Below are 15,340 nucleotides of genomic sequence, written 5' to 3'. Positions count from 1 at the left end.
CTGGATACAGGTAGCCTCTGATAAGGATGGCTTACTGATATTATACAGATATCTACAAGCCCTAATCGTTTATGTAATAATAACCGCTATCACATCGACTCATTAATCTCAGCCGATCAGCAGATTAGTACAAACGTCTTAAGCCGATCACGAAGACGGACGATCGTGTATTTTGTCCACTTGATTTATGTAAATAGGTTACAGAGGACGAGTTTTGCATTCTGTAAGAAAACCCAAAATATTACAATGCGTCGTCTCATAGGCGCCTTGACACGGAATATCACAAAAAGACGTAAGCTGTCTTAAGACGGACGTGTAGATGGAGAGCTCCTCCACACCGAGACAGAGGGCTTATCAGACCCCAAGATCGGGAGGAGACGGAGCTCCCGATTATGGGATCCGGTGTCACATTGGACACTGTCATAGTTAATCTTCCCCAAGTTACATTCAAGGACGCTTCAAAGAGTAAATGAAATTTGGAGGGTTTTATAGGTAAAAAAATAAATACATTTAATTTACACAAATTTTGCTACTCAACAAGGGAATCATCAAAGAAACTAGAGAAAATTATCTTACACAAGAGGAGAACGCTACTCTCCTGAAATACTCTGTGCTGCTATGGTTCATGCTCCGACTGCTATCAGTTGGGGGCAACTCGCTTGACTACACTGTTGCAATGACAAAAAACTGCCTCCTACAAGATCAGCAAACTCCTCTCCTGCTGCTCCCATCACTCCTATAATCTGATTGGCTGCAGTCTGTTCCTTCCCGCTGCAGCTGCCCAAACAAATGAGAACTGACAGCTGACCGCCGTCTCTCCCGACGCTCCCAAACACATCAGCGCTCGGTGAGGTTAATCGTTCATGTCTTTTCAACAGTGAGAGCGGAAAAAGACGCTGCCAGACATCACTGGCAGCGGCTCATCTCCACTGAAAAAATAAAACAAAATCCCCACCAGCCATTGAAAATCATTACAGATCATCTAATGTGATTAGGGAGCAGTATAAGGGTCTGTATGTATACCCGCAGACCCCCAGAACCCACAGACTCCGTTCTAATACATCCCAAAGTTGTAGGATGGGCTTGGGGTCCGGGCTCTGTGCAGCTGGTCATGTTCTTACACCAAACTCCCCCAGCCATGACTTTATGAACCCCAAACTTTTCCCTCAAAGCTGGAAGCTACAATTGTCCACAATGTCTTGTGCTGAAGAATTAAGTTTTCCCTTCACGGGAACTAAGAGGCCGAGCCCGGATAACAGCCCAGAGTATTATCCTCCTCCACCATCTGGACAGAGGGCACAACGCAGTCAGGGGGTAACGTTCTCCACAGTCCAGTGGTGGCGGCTTTACACCACTCTATCCGGCGCTCGGCATTGTGCTTGGTGATGTACGGCTGCATGCAGCTGCTCGGAAATGAAGCTCCCAGCAGTGTTTGTGCTGATACCAGTGGAGGCCTGAACTCTGCAGTTATGGGGTCAGAGCAGAGCGGTGGTGACTTTTCTGCACTCTGCTGCTCAGCACTCGCCCCCCCCCCTCCTCTGTAACATTACGGGGTCTCCACTTCGTGGATGAATTGCTGCGGTTCCTTCCATTTCTCAGTAATATCCCTCACAGGGGATGAAGAAATGTCATGAACGGACCGTTACCCCAGTGGCTCCTATTATAGGACAGCGCTGGTATCAGTGACATCTTTACCTCCAACTATTGTTTTATACGTTAGTAAAGGCATATGGTATGGCGAGGGGCTGGATGTTATATGATGGGGGCAAACGAGCTGGTGGAAAAACCTGCACTCAGAGATTAAGACATGGCTCCTTCTGTCCATATAGAGAGTGTATATATTACAATATACAAATGAGTACCACTATAGTGGATGGTAGTTAAACAAAAATAAAACTAGAAAAGAACTGCAAAATTAAATATTAAACGTAATTCTTCATACACATCGGCACTTTCTTTACAGTTCCTTGCATCGAGAGGGTTAACAAGAAACGAGCCGGTGAGCTGGAGATGCTGGGCGATAGCCGACAGACGGCGAGCACTCCACCCTGCCCCTGCGAGGCTCTGCCCGGCACACATTATACCACCGAGCCGTCAAAGGAGACGCCGGACACCTTTATCTTAGATGCGATGAAGGATTGCCCGTCCACTCTCGGAATATAAAACGATACAAAATGTCATGTTTAAATATACAAACAATAATGGGCTGATTTATGAGAATACAGTGCTCTCCGCTGGCCATGAATACAAAGGACACGCAGCTCTGGAAATGCACACTGCGCTGGCCGGACAGGTTAGAAATCATATACTTTACACCTCCAGGGACATTACAGTTAAAAGGTTTCTTTGGAATCTTGCTTCAAAAGCAAAAATAAGATCTAATTAATCTATTTCTTTTGAAGGATCACAAAAAGTTTCATTGCTAAAGACGCCCAACAGGCCAATCTCTATTTTAGTGATGTCCATGGCAGCAGGAGAGCTCCACCTCACCAGGAAAAGCCGCGGCGCTGTGCCAAACATACAGGAGAGCCGATGGCGCCCTAGGAGAGCGGCAGACATTGTACCCCTGCATCTGTGTCTGGGGTAATGGTCAGGTGATGCAGCATGGGACAGTCAATGCTCATTAAACAGAATCTATTTCTTGCTATGTAATCTGAGACGTAGGGGCAGAGACCCTGATTCCAGTGATGTGTCACTTGATCGTTTGGCTGCTTTAGTTTTGATAAAATCGCTGCTGCAAAATTAGCAGTGCTCAGAATGTTGAGTCCCGTGCAGCCCGGCCCACACCACCATCTGTGTAATGTGTGCATTGGCAGAACGCCGCTAATCAGTAACGGGGGTATGGTTGGACCAGGAGGCACGAGACACCTAGTCGTATAGTGATAATCTCCTGCTGATAAAACACTGATTGTATTCAAAGACAAGCACACAGTCCAGTAAGTGACACATCGCTGGAATCAGGGTTTCTGCCCCTTGTCAGATTACACAGCAAATCCCTACTGACAGGTTCCCTTTGAAGTAGACTTATAGGATTGCCAGATCCAATGGGTGGAGCAAGAGAGACACTTTTCTTCTTCTTTGAGAAGAGCAAATATAGAATATGAGAAGAAATTAAGGTATCAAAGGGACCCTCCATAAACATGAGGAGAGCATACAAACTCTGGAACTCAGGATTTGATCCCAGGAGCCCAAAAATAAAGGGCTATTCCCATCTCCAAGATCCTATCCCAATATGTAGTAGGTGTAATAATAATAATATTAATAAATACCTCCAATTAGAAATGTTGTATAGTTCTTCTGATTCACTATATTGCTTACCCCATGTGCAGGGCATTGCAGGAGCTTAGGTATCCGTGGTAATGACCACTCATATAGTGACCGTTAGCTAGACAGCTCTTAGGGGTCGTGACCATGGATACCTAAGCTTCTGCAATGCCCTGCACATGGGGCAAGCAACATAGCGAATCAGATGAACTATACTAAATTTCTCATTGGAGGTATTTACTAATATTAATATTATTACACCTACTACATATTGGGGTAGGATCTTGGAGATAGGAATACCCCAACAGGAAGAGCAATATATAACAAGTGGATCCCAAAAGGAGCCCATGAGCATGGAGAACGCTTAAAAAAAATGTCCACTCTGTACCCCAAAGACACGTTCTCCTTTATGATGTAGCCCTTTCTACAACCCTAGTAGCCGCACTCACCGGACTGTGATCCTTCCTGCTTCCGGGACTAAACCAATGGCTAAAAAAGAAAAAAAAGAATATATCCATTACACAAAACTCGGACACATCTTATAATAAAAGTCTACAACATGTCTAATCTAAAATCGGATTGTCTAAACCATAAATGTGCTGGAAGAAGTTGTCTCTTCCCTTCCTCCACTCTCTTACTGGTGGACCATACCAACTTTTTACTCAGCAGGGGGGGGGGGGGGGGGGGGGGATTATGAGCACAGAAGATCGTTCCTCTCCTTATATTGAATATATTCTTATGTATATGTCTGATAAATACAACTGCCCCATTAGTAGAATATATTTTGTCCTAAATATTGTGAGGTTTTATTTCAATTTTTTTTTTTTGCACAAGATTAACAAAAGTTCACATTTTAAGAGAGCTAGAAGCGAGCGAAGATTGAAGCACCTGTCCGCATTCAGCAGTATATATTGGATTTGCAATCATGTAAAAGCGCAGCCTCGCGAGTAACACCTATTGGATTTGTAATAAAGTAAAAACATCCAGCGGGAAGGGACAGATTACGGCGGCTTAATACCTCCAGATATATTCAAGATGGTTTATACAGAAGCCGGGAAAGATCGCGATCCAAGGGACAGCGAGGTGCGAGCGGGAAGAGCTCCCGATGCTTCCTGCTAAACGGACTCCGTCTCTTTAAGGCTATGTGCCCACGTTGCGGAACTGAAGCATATTTTTTACGCTTCTCCCTGGCGGGAAAAATCGCATGCGGATTTTACATGCGGTTTTCCCGCCAGGTAGAAGAGTATGTGAGGCATCTTTGCAGCGTTCTTCACATGCATTTCCGCATGCGGGTTATCAAGCACTTCTCCAAGTGATTTAAGCATCACTTGGAAAGTGCTTGACAACTTGGTCACACTATATAAATCCATGCAACCGGCATAGATTTATAAAGTGTGACCAAGTAATAGTTAAAAAAAAAAAAGAATCAGAATGGGAAAAAATAAAAAAATAAAGTTTATACTCACCTACCGATGCATTCTGTGCCCCGTCCGGAGTCTTGAGCGGCTCACGCTGTTGTGTGCAGGACCTGCGGTGAAGTCATTGAGTCATGTGATGGGTCACGTGACTCAATGACGTGGCAGGTCCTTCACACAACAGCGCGATGGCGGGAAAACACCGGGAAGACATCAGAAGATAAGTATAAACTTTATTTTTTCTTTTATTTACAGGTTCTTTGGTACCCAGGTCTGGATGAGAGTCTCCTCTTCTCCACATCCAGGTACCATCCGCACATTAATTTTGCGGAAGCGCAGCGGAATCAATGAACATGCTGCGGATTTTTGACCGCAGCATATACGCTGCGGAAAAATCCGCAGCATGGGCATTGACATTGCGGAATGCCATTGTGGATCATAGGGTGCGGATATACATGCGTTTTACAAGCATTTACGCTGCGGAAATTCCGCAGCATATACGCTTGTAATACGCAACGTGGGCACGCAGCCTTAGTGTGAAGAATCTAGTATACCCCGGTCAGCGATCCATCGGGCTCAGACCTTGCAGGGGCGGGAAACAAAATTAAGGACATACAAATGATTAGAATTTTTAATATAAATTTATATATATATATATATATATATATATATATATATATATATATATATATATATATATATATATATATATATATATATATACATACAGTACAGACCAAAAGTTTGGACACACCTTCTCATTTAAAGATTTTTCTGTATTTTCCTGACCATGAAAATTGTACATTCACACTGAAGGCATCAAAACTATGAATTAACACATGTGGAATTATATACTTAACAAAAAAGTGTGAAACAACTGAAAATATGTCTTATATTCTAGGTTCTTCAAAGTAGCCACCTTTTGCTTTGATGACTGCTTTGCACACTCTTGGCATTCTCTTGATGAGCTTCAAGAGGTAGTCACCGGAAATGGTCTTCCAACAATCTTGAAGGAGTTCCCAGAGATGCTTAGCACTTGTTGGCCCTTTTGCCTTCACTCTGCGGTCCAGCTCACCCCAAACCATCTCGATTGGGTTCAGGTCTGGTGACTGTGGAGGCCAGGTCATCTGGCGTAGCACCCCATCACTCTCCTTCTTGGTCAAATAGCCCTTACACAGCCTGGAGGTGAGTTTGGGGTCATTGTCCTGTTAAAAAATAATTGATGGTCCAACTAAACGCAAACCGGATAGAATAGCATGCCGCTGCAAGATGCTGTGGTAGCCATGCTGGTTCAGTATGCCTTCAATTTTCAATAAATCCCCAAGTGTCACCAGCAAAGCCCCCCCACACCATCATACCTCCTCCTCCATGCTTCACGGTGGGAACCAGGCATGTAGAGTCCATCCGTTCACCTTTTCTGCGTCGCACAAAGACACGGTGGTTGGAACCAAAGATCTCAAATTTGGACTCATCAGACCAAAGCACAGATTTCCACTGGTCTAATGTCCATTCCTTGTGTTCTTTAGCCCAAACAAGTCTCTTCTGCTTGTTGCCTGTCCTTAGCAGTGGTTTCCTAGCAGCTATTTTACCATGAAGGCCTGCTGCACAAAGTCTCCTCTTAACAGTTGTTGTAGAGATGTGTCTGCTGCTAGAACTCTGTGTGGCATTGACCTGGTCTCTAATCTGAGCTGCTGTTAACCTGCGATTTCTAAGGCTGGTGACTCGGATAAACTTATCCTCAGAAGCAAAGGTGACTCTTGGTCTTCCTTTCCTGGGGCGGTCCTCATGTGAGCCAGTTTCTTTGTAGCGCTTGATGGTTTTTGCAACTGCATTTAGGGACACTTTCAAAGTATTCCCATTTTTTCGCACTGACTGACCTTCATTTCTTAAAGTAATGATGGTCACTCATTTTTCTTTACTTAGAATTTGTATTATGGCAAGAAAAAAGCAGCTAACAGTCTATTCAGTAGGACTATCAGCTGTGTATCCACCAGACTTCTGCACAACACAACTGAGGGTCCCAACCCCATTTATAAGGCAAGAAATCCCACTTATTAAACCTGACAGGGCACACCTGTGAAGTGAAAACCATTTCCGGTGACTACCTCTTAAAGCTCATCAAGAGAATGCCAAGAGTGTGCAAAGCAGTCATCAAAGCAAAAGGTGGCTACTTTGAAGAACCTAGAATATAAGACATATTTTCAGTTGTTTCACACTTTTTTGTTAAGTATATAATTCCACATGTGTTAATTCATAGTTTTGATGCCTTCAGTGTGAATGTACAATTTTCATAGTCATGAAAATACAGAAAAATCTTTAAATGAGAAGGTGTGTCCAAACTTTTGGTCTGTACTGTATATATATTATATAAAATATATATATATATATGTAATATATATGTGTAATCTATATAAAACATGTGTAATGCAAATTATTAATATATATAAAAATAAACTAGAAACAGCGCCTCTCTTGCAAACAGGCTGTGTCTGGTATTGCACCACAACTCCATTCGCTTGATTAACACTAACCTACAATATCAGATACAGCCAATTTAAAGGAGTGGCACAATTTATGAAAAAAAATACTTTTTTTTTTTTTTAAAATGAAGCACCCTCTTTAATATTATTTTAAAGGTTGTTGAGACTTTTTTTTGGCACGTTCCGATGCAGAAGGTGCTGCCATTGGTGCATTTTATTATTTGTTGAGCATTCGAGTAAGATAATCCAAACTCCTTCCACAATCAGTGACCAGGCACAGATTCAAGGAGGAGGCTCCATTGTTAGCCTCATGTTCAGACATGGAGTAAGCAGCCCTTCCCGTACCACTGTGTGCATGGAGCCTACAGTATATAGAGGCACGCAGAGTCCCCATACATTATGCGTGAATCCACTATTTTCCAGAGCACTGAAGGACACTGCAGCTGTAATATGGACGGATGGAGAAATGCAAAGATGTTTAATTTCCCCACAGCACCCCCGCAGGGAAAACAAGGTATTACGCATCTCCTGTTTTATATCAATGACTTGATCTGTGTTCTGATGAAAAAATGAGGACCCCCCTCTATTAATTCACAATTCCCCAACAAAGAATATGGAAATGGGTTTTCTAAACTAGGAATCCAACTGAAAAAGAGCTAATTTTTAATTAAAGGGGTTTAGAAAACCCATTTCCAAATTCTCTATTAAGGAATTGTGAGTTAATAGAAAAGGGGGGAGAACAAAGAGCGTCCTTCTCCCTTTCTGGAACAAGTCATTGATATACAACAGGAGTTGTGTAATACCTTGTTTTTCCTGCGGGAGTGCTGTGGAGAAATTAAACATTTTTGGATTTCTCCATCTGATTATTAAAAGGGTAGTTTCACCTTGTTCAAACTGCAAAGTGCTGCTCAAAACAAGGAACTTTGCCAATTACCTCTCCTTTTCCAATAATATAGGGCTATTTTTTATGTAATAATTACTGTTTTTGCCAAGGTTACCAGCCTCCTCTGCAGTCTATCAGAGGTGGCCAGTTTCATAGGAAAGAAGAGCAGTGCTTGCAAGCTGTTTCCTATAGTTTGTAAGCGCTGTTTCGAAGCTGGCCAGATCGCTGGATCCTTCAATGCTGCCTCATATAGCAGCATCGGACAGTGCATAGTACTTCACACCTGCGGCGCGACCATACCGCTGATCCGAACGGTCATTCTTCAGGAATACACCGCCCCCTGGCAAACAGGGAGGGATCAGTGCACTTCTAAAGATGGGAGGCAGCTCGTTTATGAGTCTGCGCAGCATCTAAGAAATGGGGATGTTCAAAAGTGGAGAACCCCTTTAAATTTGATGTTCTATATAGATCTACAGTGATTTTCTTTAGTGATATTCTCTATATTATTACCATGAAAATGTCTGTAGAGTTTTGACCTAGAAAAGTGTTTTGTCATTACGTCCAGGGGTTAATGTGTCTCAATGTATTTTGTGTGGGAGGAAAAAGACTGAGCGGCGGCCCCCTGACATTCCCCCTCCAACTGTGTGTATATATATATATATATATATATATATATATATATATATATATATATATATATATATATATATATATATATATATATATATATATATATATATATATATATATATATATAAAAAAAAGCCCATTTTCCTGTGGCCGATTCCTGGGCAGGAGCCGGTTACCACGAAGGCTCTTTGTTATAGCTGTAAGTTCATGAGAATTGATGCTAGTCATTAATCTCAGATGCAGAACCCTAGTCAAATGCTTTGTGAAAGTCCAAGTTTGACATCCACATTATTCCCCCAGTCAACCGTATCTTATTCCAAAGCGCGGCATAATTAATTGCTCCTGCATTTAACCACTGAACTGGCTATATTTGTAGGGGATGTAAAGTGCTCTGACCTTTTGCATAAAAAATTCACAGTCCCAAAGGACAGATAACAATATGGCAATAACGGGGTGGAAGAAAAAGAAAAAAAATCACAACAGATTTATTCTTGGTGGACGACCCACTTTTGCCAATCGATACCTTTAAGGTATCAGAGAGCTGATTTGTCATAAATTACTGACTCCGAATTGTAATGGATGTGGAGGGGAGGACCCTCGGCGGGCGCATGGAAGGGGGACAAACCCCTTTAAATGCATTGCCTGGTGGCACTGAAAGCGAAGGGGGTCACATGACTCCCTCCTATCCCCCCGATTTTGGCGATTCTACATGTAGACGTGCATTCTGGGAACCTCACAATCTTACTACTTACTCATGATGATGGGGGTCTTGGGAGAAGTGTGCCAGCCTTTCACTGGTGCTGGACCCCGGGCTGCTCATCTGTAGAGAAACACAAATTATCAGTAAAGCGACCGATGCATGAATAAAAGGGAAAATAAGACAACAGAGGGCGACTACTACTCCCCTCAGCTCTGTGTGGAGTTTTGTTTAGAAACAGCGCCACTCTCATTCCACAGGCTGTGTCTGGTATTGCAGTTCATTCTAATTTTAGTAGTTGGAGCTGGGATGCTTGACCTGACAACCCATTGAAGAAGAGTGGTACTGTTTCTGTCCCAAATAAAGCTGACTTTTTTATACCCTTATGCATCCCTACGAAGAGGAGATGCATCTTGGACCTTTATGCCTTCTGTGCATGTCAGTGGTCAGAGTTCGGTTTTTCTCATAAAAAGCTCTAAAACTCCAGGGAAAACACACACATTCTTACTGCCTGTAGTCACCAATAGAGGGAGCTTGAGAGAAAACTGCATTCTGCAACAGTAAGAAGTCATCTCTTAAGCTCCCTCTAGTGGTGGTTATAGAAAGCCTAAATGCAATGTATGAAATGTGCGTCTATGCACAAGAAACCTACACCGCTCCAATTGATAAATATTAGGATGAGACAAATTAAGAAATTAATGTAGGCCTGTTGGGAGATTAACTGCACAAACGGCATACATTATTAAGTTGATTTGATATACCTGATGAGGCTGGTATACTTACTGTGAGAATGCATGTCAGAATACCTGTATAATGCTTTTTGAGAGTATGACCTTGATGTCTGACCCAGTAGCCAGACGGCTCCTCCCTGCTTACGAATCTCCACAAACCTATCATGATTGACAGCGCCTTAGTGTCCCTCCTCCCTGCTTCTGAATCTCCACACACCTATAATGATTGACTGCTCCTCAGTGTCCCTCCTCCCTGCAGCTGCTGAATCTCCACACACCTATAATAATTGACTGCTCCTCAGTGTCACTCCTCCCTGCGGCTGCTGAATCTCCATACACCCTTAATAGATGACTGCTCCTCAGTGTCCCTCCTCTCCGCTGCTGCTAATATCCCACATTGTTTAGTACAAACTGCAGTTGTTCAAGCTTATTGGGTGGTGACTGAATACACATAAGAGATGGAATTTTAAAGGAAGAGCCAACAAGATCTATTTAATAATGTAAGCATTTCGAAATCTGGAGACAGATCCGTCTTAATAAACACCATAAGTTTGTCAATTTAATTAAAAAAAATTGGTATTCAAACACAACTACTTCTTTAAAAACTTATGCCCACCATTGCAACATTTTTTTTAAAATTGTCAAAATAAATCTAAAATAAAAAATAAAAACAGAATTGCAACAGTTCTTGATTAGAAAATTCCAACCATTACAGCTATTCAGGGCTCCATTGTAACAGTACTTTCCTCCATTTGGTAGGTCAGCCAGAGAAAGAGCACAGGTCAGAGGGAGCATGACTTCAGGATCAGACTACATAGCGTTTGTTTGTAGTCTGTTACCATGGAAACACATAGGTCTGCATAGAAGCAGCAGAAACAAAATATTTTTTTTTTATCAAGACTAGTGATTAAAAAGTTTTACTTTTTTATATTCATGGGCAGCAAAGATGACAAACGCACACTCATTGCTGGCTCTTACATTTTACTCTGAAATATGGAGCATTTTAGAGACATCGAAAACCTGGAGCAAGTTCAGAGAAGAGCTACCAGGATGGTGAGCGGACTACAAACCATGTCCTATGAGGAATGGTTAAAGGATCTGGGAATGTTTAGCTTGTAAAAAAGAAGGCGAAGAGGAGACTTAATAGCTTTCTACAAATATTTGAAGGGATGTCACAGTGTAGAGGGATCATCCTTATTCTCATTTGCACATGGAAACAAGAGAAGCAATGGGATGAAACTGAAAGGGAGAAGATACAGATTAGATATTAGTAAAAACTTTTTGACAGTTAGGGTGATCAATGAGTGGAACAGGCGACCACGAGAGGTGATGAGTTCTCCTCCAATGGAAGTCTTCACACAGAGGCTGGACAGACATCTGTCTGAGATGGTTTAGTGGATCCTGCATTGAGCAGGGGGTTGGACACGATGACCCTGGAGGTCCCTTCCAACTCTAACTTCCTATGAAAGAGTAGTTGAAATATGGGCAGGTCCCTAATACATCTGCCTACTTGCTCAGCTTGATTGACAGGACTCTCTTTATATTGAAAGAGGGAGAGACCTATCAATCAAGCTGAGCCGGGTGGTGATCCGCTCTTGGTGATCACTTGTGGAATTATAAATCTGTGAACGTAAACGGCAATCTTGGCTGATTATCACTACAGAACTGTCTTGCACTACTGCAGAATTTCCTCGGAGCGGCCCCAGGTCTTGGCTGTAATCATGATGGCTGTAGAATTAGCGCGCCATTATTTGCTCAGCTCGGAGGACTGCGGAGCTCGGCGGACTGCGGAGCATTTCCTGCTGTGTATTAATAGCTGCACAGGAACACAGCGGCCCGTTAGTCTCAGTCTAAAAGAGCCGGGAAACAGCTCAGTAAATGATGTTTGGAGGCAGAACGCTCTCGCTTAATCTCACATTTATTTCTAGGATTTTCAGGAGGTTACAGCCCCATTACCACAATGGGGTAATATTAGGAGTTCCCGAAAAATAATGCAAACAGCAGAGAAGATTTACTAGATCTTCATTTACCCTAATTCTAGATTCCTTATAAACACATGTGCCAGCCTTACCCTTTCTGCACATTTTGTTAATTACTCTATTCTCATTATACAAATTCACTACAATATCTCGACGTGTCGGCAAATCCTTGATCTGTTACAACTCCACCGGGTGGCCACTCGTAGCATAAACATCTCCCGACAGAGTATCGAAAAATTACTTTTCTGTAACCGAACTCTCGCGCAACTTGTATCCTCCAAAGTGGGCAGGGGTTAATGCGCATCTGCATTAAAGGATCATTTCTGGGCAGGTTTGAATAAGGCATATGCAGTGAACGCACGGGACTGTAGCTATTGGTTTTATTTCTTTATTTTGTAACGTTCTATATCTTCGGTAACATTTCTAAAATACCGCAACGTTCCTCATTTTGAAAAAAAATAAAAAATACAATAAATAAATAAAAAAACAAAACACTAGTAAAGGAATAAACTGGGTACTACACGCAAAAAGAAAGGGTTATTCCCGAAATAGTAAGTTATTGGCCAATCATGGGATAGGGTTAACTTGCTGATCAATGGAGGGACCCCCAGCGATCGGCGGAGTCCTATCTCGCATGGTGCGCATGCCCAACCTCCGCTTCGACATAGGCAACGAATGACATGGAAGTGGAGCATGCGCACCTATGCATCATACAAGTCAGGGATTTGCAGAGTCCTGTTCTCAAACGGTGGGGGTCCCTGCAGCCAGACCTCCAGCAAAATAGTCCCTATCCTATAAACAGAGAATAAGTTTTTATTTTTGGAATAACCCTTTAATGTTTATATTTTGGTGCAATTATTCTTTCCATTCTTTTGTTGTTTTTTTATGATTTTGTTTTCTCGATTTACCCAATTGTGCACTTTGTGCCCCCTGCGTTATTACTACCACTGTATTTACCATATAGCACTATGATCAGAGGATGGCGCCGCCCTGGTGCTGAAATGCATTGTACGGGTATACTAAAGTTTCTTGGTGACACCAGCGCCTAAGAAAAGCTTGGATCTTTGTTTCTTCTCTTTTCTGCTCTCTCTCTATACCTATAAGTGCTATTGACCCAGTGCAGCGAAAAGTGCAATCAACTACATTTACGGTATATATAAGAAAACACAATTAAAAAAAAAAAATACATAATATAAATACACACACAGAAAATAGAATCCAAAGCAGCACTAGCAAGCAAAATAATACAGTACCCATGTACCAAACCTTGCATATAATATCCCCCCCAAAAAATACACACATATGCATACACACACTGCTCAAAAAAATGAAGGGAACGCTTAAACAACAGAATATAACTCCAAGTAAATCAAACTTCTGTGAAATCAAACTGTCCACTTAGGAAGCAACACTGATTGACAATCAATTTCACATGCTGCTGTGCAAATGGAATAGACAATAGATGGAAATTATTGGCAATTATCAAGACACCCTCAATAAAGGAGTGGTTCTGCAGGTGGGGAACACAGACCACATCTCAGTACCAATGCTTTCTGGCTGATGTTTTGGTCACTTTTGAATGTTGGTTGTGCTTTCACACTTGTGGTAGCATGAGACGGACTCTACAACCCACAGAAGTTGCTCAGGTAGTGCAGCTCATCCAGGATGGCACATCAATGCGAGCTGTGGCAAGAAGGTTTGCTGTGTCTGTCAGCGTAGTGTCCAGAGGCTGGAGGCGCTACCAGGAGACAGGCCAGTACACCAGGAGATGTGGAGGGGGCCACCTTACATGACATGAGGTCTGGCATTGTTCTGCATTAGGAGGAACCCAGGGCCAACCGCACCAGCATATGGTCTCACAAGGGGTCTGAGGATCTCATCTCGGTACCTAATGACAGTCACGCTACCTCTGGCGAGCACATGGAGGGCTGTACGGCCCTCCAAAGAAATGCCACCCCACACCATTAGTGACCCACTGCCAAACCGGTCATGGTGAAGGATGTTGCAGGCAGCAGATCGCTCTCCACGGCGTCTCCAGACTCTGTCATGTCTGTCACATGTGCTCAGTGTGAACCTGCTTTCATCTGTGAAGAGCACAGGGCACCAGTGGCGACTTTGCCAATCCTGGTGTTCTGTGGCAAATGGAGTCGGTTTCTAACCTCATGGAGTCGGTTTCTAACCGTTTGTGCAGACACATGCACATTTGTGGCCAGCTGGAGGTCATTTTACAGGGCTCTGGCAGTGCTCCTCCTGTTCTTCCTTGCACAAAGGTGGAGGTAGCGGTCCTGCCGCGGGGTTGTTGCCCTCCTACGGCCCCCTCCACGTCTCCTGGTGTACTGGCCTGTCTCCTGGTAGCGCCTCCAGCCTCTGGACACTACGCTGACAGACACAGCAAACCTACTAGCCACAGCTCACATTGATGTGCTATCCTGGATGAGCTGCACTACCTGAGCAACTTCTGTGGGTTGTAGAGTCCGTCTCATGCTACCACGAGTGTGAAAGCACAACCAACATTCAAAAGTGACCAAAACATCAGCCAGAAAGCATTGGTACTGAGATGTGGTCTGTGGTCCCCACCTGCAGAACCACTCCTTTATTGAGGGTGTCTTGATAATTGCCAATAATTTCCATCTATTGTCTATTCCATTTGCACAACAGCATGTGAAATTGATTGTCAATCAGTGTTGCTTCCTAAGTGGACAGTTTGATTTCACAGAAGTTTGATTCACTTGGAGTTATATTCTGTTTAAGTGTTCCCTTTATTTTTTTGAGCAGTGAATCTATCTATCTATCTATCTATCTATCTATCTATCTATCTATATATAGACACTCCGAACCTTTTTTATACTGTCATTTTCCATTTTCTTTATGCTAAATTTAATAACCAATAATATAATATTTTCTTTATAAACACAAAGAACAAAACAAAAGAGAACACAAGAAAATGGCACAAAAATAACATCTCCACCCTCCGTCGAAAAAAAAAGTGACAAGACGAGCCGGACAATTAAATTAGCAGTCGGTTACATCGCCGGGAATTGAAACCTAAACCTTGAAAGCAGCGGCTTCGCTGCAGAGTTACATCCTGGATTAATCTGAAAATGAAGTTTTCATGCTATTCCGGTGGGTATCCCAGGAATCCAGTAATCCATTTTCTCCAGCGTGGCTATAAGAATAGCAGACTGCTGCCTATGTCATGCTTTGTTACAGGTCCCATGATCACATTATCGCGTGGAGGAGCTGACACTTTTATTCGGTTTA

At 42.8% G+C, this 15,340-nt stretch overlaps 1 protein-coding gene across 2 annotated transcripts in view; it reads right to left on the bottom strand.

The window, feature by feature from the left end:
- The window catches only part of GPATCH2 (G-patch domain containing 2), a 152,523-nt gene that overhangs the window by 59,061 nt on the left and 78,122 nt on the right, over positions 1 to 15,340 (bottom strand). For both annotated transcript variants that reach the window (XM_073671929.1, XM_073671930.1), the window contains exons 6-7: positions 9,425 to 9,492; positions 3,714 to 3,753 (exon numbers count right to left, since the gene is read on the bottom strand). In XM_073671929.1, the coding sequence (XP_073528030.1) occupies positions 3,714 to 3,753; positions 9,425 to 9,492 (108 nt within the window). The remainder of the gene's footprint in view (positions 1 to 3,713; positions 3,754 to 9,424; positions 9,493 to 15,340) is intronic.

Source organism: Phyllobates terribilis, unplaced genomic scaffold (genome assembly GCF_046119375.1).
Source record: "Phyllobates terribilis strain yellow unplaced genomic scaffold, ASM4611937v1 Scaffold_3__8_contigs__length_932513732, whole genome shotgun sequence".
Classification (NCBI taxonomy): Eukaryota; Metazoa; Chordata; class Amphibia; order Anura; family Dendrobatidae; genus Phyllobates; species Phyllobates terribilis.
The sequence above is the reverse complement of the archived record's forward strand: the minus strand, read 5'-3'. Positions and strand labels throughout refer to the sequence as shown.